Source organism: Tympanuchus pallidicinctus, unplaced genomic scaffold, assembly GCF_026119805.1.
Source record: "Tympanuchus pallidicinctus isolate F22 unplaced genomic scaffold, pur_lepc_1.0 scaffold22, whole genome shotgun sequence".
Taxonomy (NCBI): Eukaryota; Metazoa; Chordata; class Aves; order Galliformes; family Phasianidae; genus Tympanuchus; species Tympanuchus pallidicinctus.
In genome coordinates, this window is record NW_026294739.1 from 12,675,612 (window position 1) to 12,695,619 (window position 20,008).

The following is a 20,008-nucleotide window of genomic DNA, read 5'->3' on the forward strand; positions in this document are numbered from 1 at the left end:
TTCTGGGGTAAGCTGTCACAAGGTGCTTCAGCTTGTTGGCTTTTTTCCCTTAGTTTTTTATTTTTAGATTTTCTTTTTCCTCCCACTTATCACACACTACAGTGACCCCTACTGCTGCCAGCAACAAAGGGCCCATCTCAGTGCAATTATTAAGCTATGGGAAAATATTCCCTGTAGTGTTATACACAGTATTGTTCATTCTGGGCAAGTCAGCATGTGCCCAACTCCATCGATTGCACTTGGTGCATGTGTACCCCAGGGAGAAATGCTCACTGGCCTCAGCAAGGAATCCTGCATTCCTCAGTGAGAGTGGCACTAAAGAAGAGATAATAGGGTACCACAGGCATGAGCCAACAGTTCCCATAAGGCAAGGACCTAAGTGGGGAAGTAAGCAGTGGAGGTGGGAAGAGAGAGGCTTTAAAATGGGAGATTACCCAGGCACATCTGCCTCCATCCATGGCAGACCAGTGCAGACTTTTCCCTATGACTTGTTCCCCAGGAATTACCCTGTTCTAGTTTTTGCTGCTCAGAGACCATCCCACAGGCTGAAACAGACATCAGCTCAGAGATTGCTCTTGATGACTTATTTACTCTGTCTTAATGTAGGCCCATTACCAAGCACATCCATGACAGTGTGCAAGTAAAGCTGGCATCCGCTTTGCCTGTCATTAAAGGTTACTTTTTACCTGGAGACCAGGGGGCTGTCATCCTCTCTGTGCTTGTGGAACTGTATCCCCACTTCTTTGGGCCAAGATAAGAGAGCAGAGTGCAGCTCCGGTGCCTTTCTGCCACGGCCTGGGGATGCTCTCTGCCAGGCAAAGTGTAGCTGCTCAGAGGCTTAAGAACCCCTTTCAGGAACTTTTCCAAAAGATATCCTGGGCAATCTGACAAGAGGCTTATTGAGAACGATCCTTCTGCATTTGCTTTCCTCTACAAAACCAGCTGTTCGTGTAAACCATCTTGGACATTTGTGGTCTTCCCTGACAGCTTTCTTTTACCAGGAGGGTGCTTCAGGGAGCAGGGAGAAGAGCAAAGCTCTCTGCTGCTGTGCTTTGCTCTTGCTTGCTGCAGAAGTGAAACAAGTACAAATGAAAAGCCCAGTCTCTTGCTATTGGTCTCTTCCCTGCAGCTCTGCATGCAGTGCAGTCCAGCTCTGCAGAGCTGGACCAGAGCACTCTCATTCACTGCTGAGTGATGGTGGGTTGCTTACGGTTTCATTATGGCCTGATGCTGTGCGCAGGAGAATAAAACCAGATGATGTGACAGTGCCACATGCTGTAACTCACCAGGGGAAAGGAAAGATCCCCCCTGGGAGCTGACCTTTCCATTCCTAATAGCCTCAAGCAAGTGCAGTGTGCTGCCTAGCGGTGTGCCTGGCACTGCTCGGGAGTGCCTGGCTCTGACATCCTGGAAAACAAAGAACAAATCCTGTCTTATACAGCAAGCTGTTCCAGCAAGACTTAATCAGGGGTGACCTAGGCCAAAGGGAAAGCAGCAGGAGCTGTGGCTTGGGCAGGCTACAGGCCTGTTTTCCTTGCTAAGCAACCACTGCTTCCCCCTCTCTAGCCCAGCAGCCCCAATCCAGATCAGAGAGGACCTTCTGAAGATAAGTGTTTGCAATACAGCCAGGGAGGAATTGAGCTGGCATTTCCTAGGCCTGAGTCATCCTGTTGAAGCTATGCACAGCAGCTGGGTGAGGAGACGGGTGACGGGTGGAGATCTTCTATGGGACTCAGGATAGCAGAAAAGGAATCAAAATGGTGGGGAAGTCAAGCCTCTGGATGCTGGGACTTGGATGTGGCCTTCCACATAAGTAGGTGGAGCAAAGGGAGGCCTTGTGGCTCTTCACACTGAATGTTTCTTCCAGTTTATGCTACAGAATTTGTAGGATGCAGTCTTTTTGGCATGGGGAGCAATGGCTGCAGTGCCCCTTGCTAACAGCAAGAAGTGAGCAGCACTGAGGATTTGGCATGACTGAGGTCTGCACTTGTCATTTTCTATTCTGCATGTGCTTTCTCATCTTAAGATTGCAAATCATTGGACAGACTTCCTAAAATTTATCAGTTGCTATTCTGTGGCACTTGTTTGGATGGTGTCTGTGACTCTCCTAATGCAAACAGGCACAAGGCTAATGCAGGGCTGGCTGGAGGTCGAACATGTCTTGTAGTAGGGCCAGTGCAGCTGCTCTGCCAATAACCTTAGCAGGTAATGAGCTGTGCTGACTTTTCTCAAGTGAGAAGAGAAGGTGCACTGGCCACATGCCATTCACAGGCAAAGGTGGGAATTAGGCAAGGTGTGTTTTGGTGACTCACAGGCAGACCAGCGTGCATGGATATGGCAGCAGCTCAGCTTTATCCTTTCAGATTTGAATCTTGAAAGTGACAAAAATAATTAAGTGCTTGAAACGTAAGAGCTAAATTCAGACCTAACGGAGCAGTATCAGTCTGTGTGAATTTGGCCCCCATCTCAGACGTTATCAGCAAATCCTCTGATATGACCTTTCCCCCTATGGCCCTTGGTCAGTTCTGCACCACAGTTACAGATTTTGCTTCTGATGAGCTGAGTTTTGTGGCATGCCAGGCCCATCACATGTGCCTTGTGCATGGCCCAAGGTTTGAATTTTACTCTCCAGAGGTGGACAACCAGCACTGGGATTCACCCTCATGGCTCTTGGCACCCCTTATCCATGTTTCCCTCTGTTAATGTAACATCTTGCTGATTTATCTGCTCGTATACAGGATTATTTGTTTCCCATATTTTATTTCTCCCTTGAAGTCCCACCCTCTCTCATTCACCTTTTGTAATTTCCTCTTTCTGGCCTCATGCCATAGTGATCTTCACAAGAGTGATGCTTCATCTATCACTTGAATCCATTTTGCTCACTTTTGGTCAGATTACGCACGTTTCGAGATGGAACTTGCTGGAATTTTTCTTCCAGCGTAAGACAGATATTTCCAGCTGCCATGGAATGAAGGGTTCTTCCCATAAGAGAGCAGGACTTCCCAAAGGCTGATAATCAGTGTAATTCTCTGTCTGGGCTGGCTCTTCCTATGTGCAGTAGAAGCAGAGCAAGGCCATTACTGAGCATGTCGCAAGTCAGCAGAGATTCCATCCTTGGCAGCTGATGATGTTACCTGTCACTGGTGTGAATATTGCAAACTGGTGTTGCTAACTTTTAGAGGATTTGGGGGCCTTTTCTAAGTCCCCAAGCTGTTGCATAAGAATCACAACCTGACATATTTATTTATTTTCTGGTTCTTACTGCTGCAGAGAGAAACTGACAATATAAACCTTAAAAGACCTGAGTCAAATGTAGGAAAGAACCCCAACCGATCGCACAGGGGCATTGCCTGGACTACAGCTGTTGTGTGCAGTGGTGTGGAATCTGTGTCCTAAGAGAATGGGACCCACGTTCTTCCCTGCTCTTACCAGTGCCAGCCAGCATGCATGGCTACCATGCAATTGTCACATTTAGTATGAGAGATGCTTCATTTTGATAAGGTCAACACCTCTCCTTGAGACTTTATTTTCATCATATTGTCAAACAAAATACTTCAACAGGGTTGAAAGACTTTAGGAAATGTCATTTTAAGGAAAGTGTGCTGATTATTGGATCTATTTGGAGTATCCGTCCATAGCAAAAGTAACAATATTTCCTGAGAAGGTCTGAGGATCTTTTCTTTGATGCCAGTGAGGACTGTGCTCCAGGAGAGAGACATTTTCAGAAAAGAGCTTTTCCCAAACACAACACTGGACTGCAGGTGGGAGAGATAAGGTCCCTGTTGCTGTGTTGGTGTTGTGTTGGTGGCAGCTCCTTGCTGCAAGGAGTGACCCTGCCCATGCAGTCTGTTTCCAGAGTGTCTTTGTGTGCTCTTCAGAGGTCAGTTAATGAGCGAAGGTCTAAATTGTAGTGCCCTGGTAGTGACTTTGCTGTGATCTGAGCTGCTGTGAATTGAAGCAGAAAGCATTGCTTGTGCTGTTGCTCCCAAGGCAGGGAGCTAGGCAGGGAAGTGCTTGCTTGTCTAGATGAGGCTGTGGCAAATGTGTTATGTCACTATGCCCGACCAAAATGCTTCAGATCTGGATGACAGTAACAAGCCTTAAGTGCCCCTGGAAGTGGGGCAGACTGAGGTTGTAGTACCCAATCTCAGCTGCACTATTGAGCATCTCCCACGTTTGCCCTCAGAAAATCTCCTTTCTTCAGCCTCTCAGCCTTTCTCTGGGAGATGGATAGATTAGTTGCACTCCTAAATGAGTTGAGGGGCCCACCAGTTGCTCACATTTCCTGCAGTGCATTGGGGGTAACCCAGCCCAAGAGCACATCCTGATTGAGCTTAGAAGATGCACCCATTCTGGCATTGGTTTCATCTCATCAGCCATCTGCTGAAGGCATGGGAGCCAAGGTGTCCCAAGGCATCCGGCGATGGGCTCACTCTGCTGAGATCACCCTCTGAGCCTCTTGGCACAATGAGGAGTTGTTGCCCTCTAAGCTTGGCTCGCATCTCAGGCAAAGCCATTGCTGCTTGCTGTGGATTAATAACCTCAATTACGGGGGCGCTGTGGGTCAGAACTTCCCATCACTGACCGCATTATGGCCCTTTAATCTGCTTTCCTCTCTCACAACCTCTGAGCCCAAAGAGATCAGCAGGCAGGAGGAGATCTCCTGCCTTCCTGTCAGTTTTTCTTTCTGAGAAGCTGAATACAGAGCAGCAAGCAGAACTGGCAGAGGAATCACACCTGCAAGGAGGGCACCTTTACAGTGCTTTTTGCCATTCTCAAGTGTGAAAGGCAAAATGGCAATGTCTGGGGATTTGCACTGAAGTTCATTGGCCTGTGAAAAATTAGAGCTTATCACTCCATGGAGATCTGGCAGTCATCTTTGATGGTTTGGGGAAGGACAGCGGGGCTCTTACGGTGGATCCTGCCTTCCTGATATGTTGGCATGCCCTAGGCATCGGGGTAGAGGTGATCAATCTGAAGTCATGGACTTGGATTTCTATAATGTTTCCCTGACTGCGAGTTTCCTCAATGTAAATTGGTCAAGCTCCCAGAGCGGGGAAACTACCAGTGGAGACAGAGCTGTGTGGTGCACCATGGTCCTAAATGATCTTGATGAGCAAGAGGAAATACGGTTTGCTGAGCAGAACAAAATCATTTGGAATAAGGGAAGCAGAAGTAGGCAGCAATGAGTTGTAGAAGGATCTCCTGATACTGAGCACCTGGTGAGCTAACAGCAGCGTAAACTGAGCTGTGCAGGAGAGTGTACCCATGGATTAAAAAAAATAATAATAATTCATGGTCATTAATGATGAGGGGGGCTATTGGGGCCATTTTGTCTTTGGTAAAAGGCCTCAGAGATGCTGAGGGTATCTCTGAAAGTGCTAGCTCAGCAGAAACAAGCTAAAATTACTGGGAGAGGTACTGAGAGAAAATGGGAGCTAATGTTATACTATGCTAGGAATCTCTGGTGTATTCCTACCTTGAATGCTGTGTGCAGCCCCAGTTATTCTGTCTCAAAAAATGTCATAGAGCTAGGAAAGATGCAGGAAGCAGCAATAAGGTCAGTGGAGCATGCAGAATGGCTGCCGCTCAGGAAGAGATGAAACAGATCAGACATTTTCAATGCCTTCAGAAATGAAACAATAGAGAAAGGAAACATGATGGAAGTGTATAAAGCCATGACTGTCATAGAGAACATGAAATTACCATTTCACAGTGTAACTCCTAAGGTGAGCATTAAATGGAACTTCCAAGAAGCAGTTTTAAAGTAATAAGAGCTTTTCCCGGTATGTGATTAACATGTAGAACTTCTTGCCAAAAGACAGGGAGGAAACTTACAGTATTACTGGCTTCCACAGCCTATTATAAAAATTTGCTGTGAAGAAATCAATCAAGGATTTTTAAATGCAGTGTGAGACATCCTGTGGGTGAGGGAATCACAAAGCTGCAGGGCACTAGAGGTGAGTGGACAGAGAGATGCACGGCTACCCTGCTCTTATTGTTTTCCAAAGCATCCATTCCAAGGCACTGGCACTAATACCAAAATATGTCTGTCAAAGTCTTAAAAGTTTCAGCTTCTGAGGAAGCATTACTGCAATGCAAAACATCCCGAACAACCACTTTCCACTAACTCTGGCTTGAGACATTTGATACTCAAAGTCTTCCTTAAAGACAACATTAAATTTCTTTGTCATCTCTGGAGATGAGACGGTTAAGAACTTACTACTGTGAGATTTTTGTATGCCTGATAAACCAGTGAAATGATTGAGCCTGTGGACATCTTTTTTTCTGAACCTCCTCTCCAGCCAGGAGGAGGCTGAGATTTCAGCAAGTGTGTTCCTCCACCGAGAGGGGACAAAGTGGTTCCTGTTTCCATGTGTTCCTATGAGAGCACTGCTTTACGAGCACAGACTGGCAACTAAGAAATTGGTCTTTCTCATTTGATGTATAAAATGAAGTTGTCCTTTATTCCTGTCTCCTCTTCCACTTGCTGTTAGAAGGTGTGTGCTATACTTTTCCTATGTAGAATTTCAAGCAGAAAAGCTGCTAGCTTGACCTTAAAATGGATGCAATTTTATATTGATGAGGAGGAGGCTAATCCTCATGCTAAATCACCATAATGATACCTGATGGATGATTCCTTAGCCACAGATTTGTCGAATGACCTTCAGCAAACCCCTGAACTTTGTGCCAATTTTCCACTGGTGTGCTCTGCACCTCATGGAGCTGGATGCAGGAGCCATGTGTGGTTAGCATGGTTCTCAGGAAGCAGAGCTTGCCGTCCCTCCTTAGTGGATGGCAGAGCACTGGTAGTGCTCTGCTGCACTACCACTAAGCAGAAATACTCAAAAATACTGTGATTACTGCAAGATAAGCACTTGCATTGGAAAGAGATGTAATTTTTTAGCCTGTTCCAGGACAGGCTTTGCTCAAAAAGCTCATACAGTGAAAGATGATGCTGAGAAGGAGTGGTTATCTGCTATTGCTGATCACAGATGGGTCCATGGAGTGAGTGTCAAGAAGTGAGCCCCATGTACTCCCTGGGAGATGTGCAGAATTAGAGAGGAACAAGGGCCAAAGGCTGCATCGGTGCCAACTTGAACAGTGCTGTCAGGGCTAACGGGATGTTTCTTACCACACCTGCCTGCACTTGGCCAGGAAATATAAAGAAGGCAAAGGCTCACAAAGAAAACAACCTGTGCTGGCTGCTTGTCTGTTTATCAGTCATAATGTTCAAAGGATCGCAGGTAGTGAAAACAGAAACACAATGGACTCCTGCACCTTGGAAGATTATCACCTGCCTTTGCATGAATAGAAGGGAATGGCGTTGCCCAACCAGTCTCTTCTGTGAGCTTTTGTAGACTTTTTATTTTTGGTTTTAGTAACTGATAAACTCCTGCATATTATGCTATTTTAATACCTAGCAAAGAGCCTTGTCTGCTAAATCACCTTATTTTCTCCGATCAGAGCACAGTGTATTCCTCTTTTTAGTGCAAGGTATTAATTTAAATTCCATAATCCCAAACATATTCTCGTTTCTGTTCTGTGCTTCAGAAGGCCAATGGCATTTTAATTTAATAAGGGAGAAACACATGACACTGTGTTCCCTGCAACTGTCTTCTGACCTCAATGAGTCTTTCTCAGCTTTCTTTATGTTCCAGCAAATGCAATTGCTCCACTGTCGTTTCTAACACCCATGTTCAACTGATGGGCACAATTTAATTATCTGCAGCATTTTCACAGCAACTTTTTAGATGTCATTTGCATTGTTATTTAATAATGTAAGCCCATCACTGGAGGCATGGCAAGGTTTATGTCCTGTTGTCTGGATGTATGCTGGCCTTTTGCAGAGAAATTTTATTTTGGTTTGTTTTGGTTTTGGATTAAAATGAGTTAACTCATACAGTAATATCTTGATTTATCTCAGATCCCTTTATCTTCCCAAGTTCCATAAGCTTTGTTTACTGCAATAAGATTTACCTAATTGGGTACACGATATTACTGAGAGTTTTGTGGCATGTACACGTTTGAGTCATGCATCTCCGTTCCTAAAGAATTATAATTTGCCTTTTTTGTTGTTCTATTCTGCTGTTTAAACTTACTTAAGCCCACTCAGTTTGAAAGAATGTGTGCTCGTTGCAGTCCTCATGCCCCTCTTTCAGAAATGTCAAGTAACACTTGCTCATTCTTCCCACTGGTTGGATTCTGCTCTCTTGTACTGTTGTAAATCAGGAATCGACCCCATTGAAGCCTTTCATGCACAGAAGTGCTGATAGATCAGCACCTATCAAGCCTGGCTCATCATGATTGTAGAAACCCAAAGAGAAATGGGGATTATTTTGTTAGTAGCTGTGTAGGGGTTTTCTGTTTGGTTTTTGTTTGTTTGTTTGTTTGTTTTCCCAAGAACTGTCTTTTTAATGAACAGACTTCTAATTTTTTCTTCTTGCAAACCTCTGTATCTTGCCTAATGCATGTGTCCTCACGTGTCCAAGTGGTTATACCTACCTGTTCCTATGCTAGCTTAACACAGGTGACATCAGTGCACCTCCCTCCTGGTACCTGGTGCTGCACTTGAGCGTTGGCATCGCTAACTCAGAGCCCCCTCATCACAGCTACACGCTGACTGCAATGCATGGGGAGCATCTTGTCTTCAGATCCCTGTGCTGTCCCCAGCCTGCCAGATTCACAACCATTCTCATCTCCCAGGATGGCTGTAGGCTTTCTGTTACTTGGTGAGTTTGCCAGATCCTGTGCAAAACAGTTTATTAATAACTAATCCTTGGGATCTATGCTACTTTGTATCCTTTTAATGGTCCTGAATTTGGTGCTACCGGCTTTGCTTCTAAGTGCTGTTTTCAGTGTTCTGAGTACAGCTGACTGGAAAATAAGAGCTTCCATTTCATGAAACATTCAGCAATTCCACCTTTTTTATTTTTTTAAATATATATATATTATGGAGGAAAACTGAAACTGTGAAGTGTTTACTGAGGGCATGAAAGTCTCGTATGCTCTCATCAATACTGATTTTGCCACAAATCCTCAATAGACTCTCACACTAGAACAACACTTATTTTGCTGTGCTCAGTTTATGTGCCTCAGTACTCTGATCTCCATGTAGTTCAGAGCTTTCTTTTTTCCATCCTAGTGGGATTCCTAGTGCTGCAGCCACATGCTGGCTATGCCTCTTTTGTTTTGTTATCAGTTGAGGGACATCCTACAAAGTGTTAACAATAAAGCCTGTTCTGCACTTCCCCATCCATGTGAAATGTTGGCCAAAAGCTGGTTACATTTCTAGTGCAGCCTCTAGAAAAGCTTCAGTCCCAACTGCTTTTTTTCCCAACTGATCTGCTTCTGTCGGGTGATGGGAGAAGCGAATGTAGAGACTTTGAAAGCCAGTGCATGAATATGAAATTCTATGTAGGCACAAGGTAATCCAGATTGAAATTCACCTGGTGTAAGGTTTGGATTTGTCCCTTTCAGTGGACTGTTGCAGTCTGCTCAGGCAAAAGAGTTCATCTTTTTTTTATATCCCCTGAGGAGCATTTCATGGATCTATGCAACCTATGTAGGGTGGCTTTTGCACTGAGAGGTTCCGTAAATCACCCAATAGGAAGAGAGGGAATGGCTTCAAGTTGTGCCAGGGGAGGTTCAGGTTGGATATCAGGAAAAATTTCTTCTCAGAAAGGGCAGTGGTGCAGTGACTCAGGCTGCCCAGGGAGGTGGTGTGGAGTCCAAGTCCCTGGAGGTGTTCAAGAAACATGGAGTTGTGGACCTGAGGGATATGATTAGTGGGCACTGATGGTAGTTAAGTGGACAGTTGGACTAGATGGTCTTAGAGGTCTTAGGAATTCTATGACAGCTCTTGGAGAAGCACCCTTCCCCAGCTGTCGAGTTTGTGAACTGAGTCCAACTTTGTGCAGTGCAGAAATTGAGCATGGAGTTAAGTCTGCAACGGTGTAACTGCCATGGTTTAAAACTGTGTAAGAGAGAATTGATCTTAATTTTCAGTGGCACGGCCTTATCGCAAAGCTGTCGCTTTAGGATCCCTGAGTGTAAACAAGGATTGTGCGAACTGCGAGCTTGCACACCCTTGCTTCCAGGCACACGCTCTTACTGGTGACTTAAGACGAGAGGTGTGTCCTGTTCCCAGCCACGTTGCAGGTCTCGTGGTTCGTGCCACGCAGGGAGCCCCGGAAAAGCCATATTCAGATCCTCCCGCACGTGGTGCGCTCCACTCCGCGCTGCGAGTCCCGCTGCCGGCGGGCGGCACTCGGGCAACTCGAGCGCGGCGGAGCCGTGCGGGGCGGCGGCGGGAGGTGCCCGGAGGCGGCGGAGCGCAGCGGCCGAGGCTGCCGGCTGCGGGGGGGTCCCGGCGGGGGCTGTGCCGGCAGGGGGCAGGGCTGGGAACCGGCCGTTTGTGTTTCTAGGGCTTGACGTCCTTCCAGCCGGCCCGACCCCCTTCCCGGCAAAGCCTGTCCTCCCCCGGCGGAGAAGTCCGGAGAAGTGGCGGCGGGTTCCCCCCTCGAGGCGCGGCGGGGCCGGGGCGATGGGCCGGGAAGTTTGGCGGCGAGAAGGGCCGGTGCCCAGCCGCTGAAAGCCGGCCGCTCCGGGGCCGGTCCCTTTTCCGAGGAACGGGAGGGCGCCATAAAGTGAAATCCATGAGGATTCTCGGGCTTCTCCTGGAGAAAGGCTCGCATATGCTGCAGTGTCTCTGTGGAAGGCGCCTGAGATCAAGCAACAGCCCAGGTGGGGGGAGCGCGCGTCCTTGTCCCCGCCGCCCTCGCCTCCCCTCCCCGGGTGCCGCTCGGGCTGGGCTGGCCCCGTTTCCTGGCCTTCCTCCCCCTCCTCCTCTTTCATTCCCTTCTCCTCCCCGTCGGCCCGGCCGGGTCCGCACACAGGTGGCCGGGCGCTGTCCGCGGTGCTGACCCCAGCCGGCATCCCCGAGACACGGATCCTCATCCCCACACGGGTCCCTCACCCACGGTCCTTATCCTGGACCCCCATTAACCCGAGGTTTCACCCGAAACCCCTATGCCAGCCCCGTATTGTTATCTGGGGTACCACATAATACCTGCAGCCCCCACACTGCTGCACGGTTCTCCCTTATCCATGTGGAGCCCTCTCTTTGTGCATGGCCCTCGTGTGCTTCCCCCACCCCACCGGGGTTCCTCACCCTAACAGTGGGCCCCATGGTTGTTCAGAATAGCGGTGGGCTTCCCTAAGGTGCCACACAGCCACACAACTCTAGATTTGGAGTTGAGCCTGCTGCGAGATATTCCCATACCCCATTTGTTTGTAGTTGCAACATTTTCTTGGAGGGTGTTAAATGTCTTCCTGTGTGAGGATGCCCTGATTTGACTGTTCCTGGTGAGGGAGCTGGGAGTCTCTCAGCCTGTCTCATGCCTCCCATTCTGCTGGGGAGACAGTTCTGCTGGAGGCTGCTCCATGTTGGGGAGCACAGTGGGGTGAAGGGCTGAAACATGCTTATACTTGAGCTGTACCTAAACAGTACTGGAGAAGAGACTAGGAGTGGGAGTGCAAGTGCTTGATTTGGTATGGTACTGTGCCTGAGTTTTAGGGTGATCTTGATGAGGCCCTTTAAGCGGTACGTCTGCAGTTTCCTTTGTGCTGTACATGTTTTAGGAGTCTGACTTTCCCTTTCCACAACACTGAGTAAATGGTAATGGAAAGAGATCCCGTGTTATTAGTATTATTTAAGATTTGTGGAGGTTGTAGCACTAAAGCTGACACTTTGAGCTTGACTGGCTTTCAGTTCCTGACCATTACAATCTTTGGGCACTGGTTGTTTATAAGGCTGTCTTTATAGTACTTCTTTTTTAATGCTTATATTGCTTCCTTATGTGAGATCTTATTCTCATAAGAGAGAATTTTCCATGCCTCTTGCGTAAATACTTGCTGTTATCCATTGAAGAGAAAGATTGTGCTTGGGGATATCTGTTGCTGAGGTAGCCTGGATTCCCTTCAGGCCTACCTAAGGAAATTTTCTTAATGGCAAGAACCACCTGTTTATGTGTCAGTATCCCCTTCCCTTCCACCAGACCCATATGTTGGCAGGTTCTGGCTGTAACTAGGGAATAGGGGGCATGCTGGAAATCTGTAAGATGGCCAGCGTGGCTCCCTTGAAAGTATTTTCTTCCCTACTTTGAAGAAAGATTTGTTCAAACTAACCAGAACAAAGCTTAGTTTTAAAGTATCACAGGAATTTTTTCTTTAAGTGGAGAAAGACACATGAGGGTTTTTTTAGTGCTACTTGTGAATATTTGTGTTATGTCATTTGTGAACTTGGGACAGTAAAGTGGACAGTAACATACAGGTGAAAAATGGAGTAGTGCCTAAGCTATTAGGACAAGCTAGCTTATAACTATAGCAAACAAAAATCAAGTTGTAGTGTCATGATGGTTATCCTGTTGAGTTAGTTTGGCTTTTCTGATTGATCCTTTCCTAAGACCTGCTTGATGGATACGTGATCTTTTATCATTTCTCTTGTCTTGAGTGATACTGAGCGCTGTGTGGTCTGCGTATTTCACAATGTTGTGCTATAAGGAGGCAGTCCGTGGGACTGTCATTATCTCTGTCTGGCCTTATTTTCTAGTTGCTAGCCTCATGCCACCACAAGACCATCAACAGACCACTCCAAGTGTGGTATTTCACTTTGAAGCAGGGAGCTAAAATGTTTTCTTTTCCTGGCTGCATTTGTTCCCTTTCTATAGAGATTGAACTTTATATTCTTAAAAAAATGTGCACAAAAATAAACAAAAGCTGCTCCTGATAAAAGGGGTCACTGTGGGCTGGGCCACAGTGGGTCCACAGGAAATTTTTCCTTTCCCACTTTCCTTGCCACTTCTTTAAAAGGTAATCACACCTCAGGAGATAGGTGCATACTTCTACAACAGATCTAACTGGTGTAGCATTTTGTCTAGCATGGCACCAGGGGGACTATGCCAGTCAGAGATGTAAAACAACAGAAGGATGATACATTGTAGAAGAATGACCATGGGAATGCATACTACAGCAAGGATATAAAGTGCTGTGAGTTAATTCTGTGCCCTTGATAATCTAATCTGAGGAGTTGCGCTGATGGTCAGAAGTCCATGCCAAACTATTTGTGCACTCCAGTTACCCATCAGATTGGACAAGTGCTTCAACCTTCTCCGTCTATGTTTCCTTTCATGAGAAAAGTTATAAGGATATAAACACATGCTTAAATTCAAATTCATGTTTCTGTGTTGTGCTGACTCAGAGCTCTAGACCACTCCCAACTTTGACAGAAACCAATGCATAATACTTCAAAGAAAAACAAAGTAGTTTAATGGATCTATTAAGTGCCACAACAGTGCAAGTAATTCATAGTAGTACAAAATAAGAGATTTATTCTTTAATCCGTTGTGTATTATTTTCCAGTAATTTGGCACAGCAATATTCTATATCATCTTCCATGTACTTCACTTGTTATCTTAGTTTCAGAAGTCGTAAGCTGACTGATTATATAGCATGTGCAGAGATATTTCCCTTCTGTGATCATAATTAGTTTTGTTAAGTCTTTATTTCTAAGTTAATTTCCTCTGCTAACAATTTTTCCCCCTTTCCTTGGGATGCACGATCTGCTTTGGGATATGAAGGTTTTTGGTCTTCTAAGTCAACATAATGAAGTAGATTGCTACAGTGCTAACTTCAAGATAAACATCAAGCAGAATTGGAGATACAACTGTGTATGTAATTGTGAAAAATAATTTCAGATTACCTATCTGGCTTGCAGCTACTTGAAGCAAAAGACCATGTACTAACTACGTTAGTAGCAGCGTGAAGATTTCCGCTAGCGAGCGTTTCAGTCCTCTGTAAAGAATTCTTATTTGACCATTCAAGTGGTTCTGTCTCATACTTATTCTGCTCTTGGCTCCTGTATAGACTCTCCTGTCTGTTGATAAATCCACACATCACCTGATCAACTGGAATGAAAACATTCAGCAGCAACACATTTTCAGGTTTTTTGCAGGTTTTTGTTGTTGTTGTTGTTGGTTTTTTTTGGTAGTAGAGGCCTGGTTGAGTCCGGAGACTGATCTGCTCTCAAACATTTGGATCAAAGTTTAACTCCCTATCCTGAAAATCAATGCCTTCAATAGAAATTAAGGACATATTGAAAGTAAATTCTGAAACTGTCTTCACTGAGACTCTCAAACTGGTAAAATTTGGAGATGCTCCTGGAAATATGCCGATCAGTACTGGCTTTATGGCAGATTAAAATGATGTCTGGCACAGCAGGTCTTTATGTTTCTCCAAGCATCACAACACTAAGCCTGATATTTGGGGCAGTAGCGATGAGCATTCTGTCTAGGTAGGCAGGGACAGACTGACTCTGTTATTAGCCTGTCTGTTACTGTCCATACACACTGTTGCATTTGTTCTGAGACTATCTGGGACACTGTAATAATGTGCCTGCACTTGCAGATGCAAATGGAATTACATACATAAGATATACGGTTGTGTAGTCAAGATTAACATTTGGCTTATCAGCTGTGCCTTGTTTTGTTTGGGATTCCTTGCTTGGCTTACACAGTGATCTGTGCACCCATATGCACTTCACTTACACCAGTTCTGGAATTTTTTCCCACTATTTTTATTCAGGTAGACATCAGGATACAGTGTAGAGCATACGCTTTGCTGTCAGCTTCAAACAGGTAGAAATAATAGGTCTGTGTATGCATGACCAGTAGTAAAACTTAGGCCTGCTTGCTGAGTGGCAGCTGAGAGCATGATGTGCATGTGCATTGCTGGTGGGAGGCAGAAGGTGACTTACTGTCACTGAGCTGGAGGTGAGAGCTGGTCACAAGGCAGAGAGGCGATCATGTTGCACGGGGGGGATCATCAGCATCTTTCCACTCCTAAACCAGCTCCCCTTCTTTCTGACACTATTCAGAATGTGTCAGTTCCCTGCTTACATTTTGCTCAGGCTCCATCTTCCTGTTGCGTGTCCTTAGAAAACTAACATTTGCTGACCAGGGGAAATTAAGTACATGTGCTGTTCCACAATAATTCCTATTGTTGACACTCATGTGCTGGCTGAAAGAAAACCTTTGTCTGATTTAGTTTAATTCACCCGGGAAATGAATTAAGCAAAACTGAAAATTCTTTTTTATTTTGTAATAGGAGCACTCCTCTTGGGTATTATTCAAGAATAGCTATAGCATTTTAAAACTACACTTTCCTTCATTCTGAAGTAACCTTCTCATGTAGACGTACACTAAGTATCTCTCCTGGAAGCCTGTAATGCTTGTGTGTCTCTGGTCTGTCTGAGCTAGAAATGATGGTCTTCACAGAGCTCTTACTTGCTGCAATTGCTTAAGTCCTGTCACGCTGAAGTTCAGAGGTACAGATTACAATGATCTTAAAGCTCATATGTAAAACTTTTTTGAAGTGTTCACATGCAGATTTATGTGGTTCTGAGAAGGAAAGTCTTTGATTTCATGTAAGATGTTATGGTTTACTTTGCAACAAAATTTTTCAGAAATCTTTAAAAGCAGGCACGTGGCTGGGGACTTCCTGGGCGTTAGGTGGTTTGGTCAGTGCATGGCTGTCAGCTGGCTGTCTGGGCATACAAAGCAGGGGTCTGGAATGGCCAGATCTTCACCCAGCCTTCTGAGTCCTGAAACTTCCCTGAGTACTACTGGGGCACCACCGGTATTGAATAGTATTTATGAAATGCTTTTCTTTCAACAAACATGGGCAAAATAAGCTTTATCTTAACAAGGACAAGAAAAAGTTCTCTGAAATAAAGGTTAGCTCAACTATGCCCTTGTTGTGCGGAAGTTTACAGAGTTTTGCAAAGGTATGATGTTCAGTTCCCTCCTCCTCCCTTACCAAACCAAGGACAGAGACAGAATTTGTCTGAGTTTAAACACCAAATGCAATTTTGACACACTGTAAACTCCATGTTTGGGTGAGAAATGTTAACCAAGAATTTTGTGAAAGACTTTTCCTGCTTTTCTGTTGGTTTTCCTGAACAACTGCATACACAAAATGCTGTCTTCTGTGCTATTGTTTTTCCAGTTTGAAAATGACAGAAGAATCCAAGCTAATAAACTGATACTTAAAGCTGATGACTCCTAGAGCAAATGCTTTCAGCTTAAGAGCTGTGTGAAGATCATTAGGTCACATCCTCTCAATGACCAAGGAGTTTTTCCGGACGTAGGTCTCAGTTCAGCGAACTGTTGAAGTGCACATCTGCACATGCACCTAATCCCATTTTAAGACTATCATGTGCTTAACAGAATCATTGTTTTAGACAACTGGCTTTCAGCCTTCTCTAACATTCGGCATCCCTAAAATTCCTCCTGTTTTTCCTATCTTAATTTGAGATCACTGCTGGTAGACTTGTCCATTTGACGTAGGCCCTTCTGGAGGTATTCACAGGCATCAGTTCTCAGCTGAAAAGCCCTGTTCATAAAAGAAACCAAGATCCCACTAAGTTATTTGTGAAAATGATCTACTCATTTACTATATATCATTTCCAAACACTTATCTTCCCACAGCCCTTTCTGCTGGTTCCTAAAAGTAAACTACTCCTTCTGCTGTTCAAACTGATACTTGTTGCAGATGTTGTAAAGCCAGGTGGTACAGATATCATTAACAGTTCAGCAAGCTTTGAAAGCAAGAAGAGATTGGTTATGTGGTGGTAGTACACAAAGCTTTCAGCTGTATGAATAGATGTTTGCTTAAAGGCCTTTAAATAGATTCTTCTCCCTATAGGAAAAGAGATGTGCAACATTTAATAATAAAAATAGCATTTCTTCCCTTAGCCTGAAATGGCATGGAAGGAGGTAATCATGTTTTGTATGGTAAAGCATTTTTCTAAGTGGCGTGTTTATGCCTTTCTAGTATTGTAGCTGTGATTGGCTGCTGGGCCCATTTGCATGTGCTAAATTGCAGTCCTGGAGATCTGTGAAAACAACCCAGCAAAGTCAGTCTCAGCTGGGAGCATGGAAGCTGCTACTAATTTTGTGATGAGCCACCCACAGGCCCAGTGTGAGTCATTATCATTGTTTTGTTTTCCAGAATTCAGCACAGAATGCTTCCAGGATCCAAACTGAGGATTATCACTGGAATTGTACTTATTCCCTCACGGCTTTGTTTCAGATCAGAGGGAAAAATTCCATTCTAAAAAACTTAGCAATTGTTTCCTTAATAGTGTTCTGTTTCTGCTTTAATGTGCATTCACAACCATGTGTTCACTTGAAAACTCACTTGTGCATAGCACAGCCCTCTTGCTGTTCTGTCCTAATTAGGTTGTCATGTGAATTTGAGGGAATGGTGGGCAATGGCAAGAATAGAGTGACTTGACTGAAGCCATGGCTTGGTTCTGTCAGAGCTCTCTGTTCTTGCATGTGTCCCAATAGTAGTTCCCAGCAAATCTATTTATATAGTCACAGTTGTACATGGGACCAGCTGGGACATTGCATTTATTGTGGATCTTTCATCTGAGGAGTGCACTGGCCATAGGCCTGATTACTCACTTGCTGACGCTGCTGGTGATCCTGAAGATAGAAGAAAGGATTGAGGGAAGCAGAAGATCCCCTGCCTAAATCCAGTAATTTTGGTCCCAGTTTTTTTACTGCTCCCTAGGCGATCTTCTCAGATTTCTTCAGTTGTGCCTGTGACCATGCAGGGAAAAAAGGGCAGGATACAGGGGAACACAGAAAGGTCCCAGAGCAGGAAAATTGAATATGTGGGCATTAAAAGCAGGGGAAGTGTTTTAAATGCAAAACTTTCTGAGTTCCTGTGACTTGTTACTAATCTTCTTCCGTGGTGTCTTTTTTTTTGCTGGTAGAGATGTGGGTAGAGAAGACATGGATAGTGTGGGAAGGATACATGAACATGAAGACAGAATAAGGAACTGAAAACACCAAGGCAGAGAGATGGAGAAAGGGGGGCTTCTTATGAAACTGGCTCTAGAAATGTGTGGTGGGTAAAAGTGGTACTCTATGCTCTGCCTTAGTCTGGTGAATTTTCAGGTTTGGAAAATCTGCTGGAGGAACCTGAGGTGTGATAGAATGGAGGGACAAATCACAGCAGTCTTCCCTGTCGGGCTTGAAGTGGAGGTGGGCATGTTTAAATGAAACATTCAGACTGGGAAAGCACAAGGATCAGATGCGTCTGTGGTACTTCTACAGCAATGGTACTTAAGTGTCTTGATGATGTGCATATAGAAGTGGCCACTGGAAAGGTGTTGTCAAGTTCTCTATACTGCGAATTCCTTCTCCATTCTGGATTTCCTGTTCTATCAAAATGTGTGGTGAAAATCAGACCAAATGGGGTGATCACAAGTATCCTAGTGGTGGGACTGGGCAGTCAACACACTGTCAGTGTTTGTCTGAATTCCTGTGACTTGCTGCTGCTCATCCTTTTCCACAGTGCTTTTTTTCACTGTTGGAGGCAGCAGTTTTCCCTTTAGTAGCACTGTAAGTGCATCTGACTGTACAAAGAATCACAGCGTTGAAATTCAGGTGCAGACCCTGACATTTTGGGGACACGTCCCTATGTCCCTGTGCAGTGTGCTCTCCTTGCTCCCAGCTCTACTGCTTGCCACCTTCTTGGGGTTATTATTGCAGTCGGTTTATTGCTGCGACTGGAGGCACACACAGATGCTGAAAGGCTGATTTCCCCACGTACTTTTGCTCTCTGTAAGCAGGGTAATTTGTAAATATTTGGTTGGTTGGTCAGACAAATATGTATGTAAATATTCAAGCATGGCTCAACTTCCTGCTGCTATGCTCAGGCATTCCTCTCAGATGACTGGGATTTACCTTTTATGGTTAAGACTGAAACTCAGTTTGCTTTTCTTCTATCTCTGAATGTAATGAGTCTGTTACTGTTGTTAGCCATAACCTAGAGCAGTTCTGGGGATAAAATTCATGTCTGTCATTCACTGGCAGGCTGCTCAGCAAGGGAAATGCTCCTTCCCTGCCTCTACCCAGCCCAGTAAATGCGACACACATCTCATCACATCTTCTGGGAGAACTCTTCCTGCTCTGCAACTCATTCCCATCACCTCAGCCACAAGGTGAAAGGATTTGGTTTCTTTTTAGAGTTGGTATGTCAGTGAGTTGGTTTTTTGTTTTTTCTCTCGACGTTAAGAAAAATGAGTTAGAACAATCAGATTTCTTCAGATGGTTTGTCAAGCATGAAGAAAAAGTACAGTTAAGTGGACGCGTGTTCTTTTCTGATGGAACACTTCTGTGAATGAATTTTGTTCTTGTTGGGCATTCCCAGCAAGCGGTGCGGTCTGCTGAGAGCTTCCTGCTGCACACACAACCGTGTCCTTTGGGTCAATATCCTGTGTTAGTACACTGGTTGGCAAGCCCTCAGGGAGGGATCCTCCTGGAGGAGGTCAGGAAACATGGCTTTTAAATGATAGTTCTTGCTTCTCCATATAAGCATGTAGCATCACTAGCTGCCTAGGGAACATCTTCTGTTGTAGCACTTTTATAATCTCTATTTAAGCCTTAAAACCAGGAGCAAGCATGTCTTACTTCCTGTTTCAGCTTTATCCGCAATAATGTTGTGCTATGGAGCCAGATCTTCAATGGATTTAATATAAACTGAAAAGCATTATTTGACACGCACAAACAAACAAACAATAAAAACACTATGTAGGTAGCATCAATTAATTACTCTGAGTCTGGACACTGGAGCTGGGGAAATGGGCTTGGATTTTACATATTTAACAGAAAATGTACCATGAGGATATTAGATTGGATGAGATTACTCATTTGTGCTTTGAGAAGCATTTGAGACTCCCAGCCATTCAGTAAGCTCTCATTAAAAGCCCATTCATTATACATTTCTCACATAAAAGTATTTAAGGTACAATAGGAGTGCAGCTTACCAGGGAGAGCGTGCTGACTGCCTGCTTGGAGAAAACAGATGCAGGCAATTGCTTTGTATGGGCTAAGCACAACCTGTGAGCCTGCAGGGCTCCAAAGCTGGATGTGAG

At 44.9% G+C, this 20,008-nt stretch overlaps 1 protein-coding gene across 2 annotated transcripts in view; it reads left to right on the forward strand.

Moving 5' to 3' along the window:
- FGF12 (fibroblast growth factor 12) overlaps positions 1-20,008 on the forward strand; it is a 184,832-nt gene that overhangs the window by 60,646 nt on the left and 104,178 nt on the right. Inside the window, exon 1 of one of the 2 annotated variants that reach the window (XM_052685952.1) lies at positions 10,479-10,746. The exons of the other annotated variant lie outside the window; for it this stretch is intronic. Coding sequence (XP_052541912.1) covers positions 10,659-10,746 — 88 coding nt within the window. The 5' untranslated portion in view covers positions 10,479-10,658. Of the gene's footprint in view, positions 1-10,478; positions 10,747-20,008 lie in introns of those variants that run through there. 2 annotated transcript variants of the gene reach the window in all.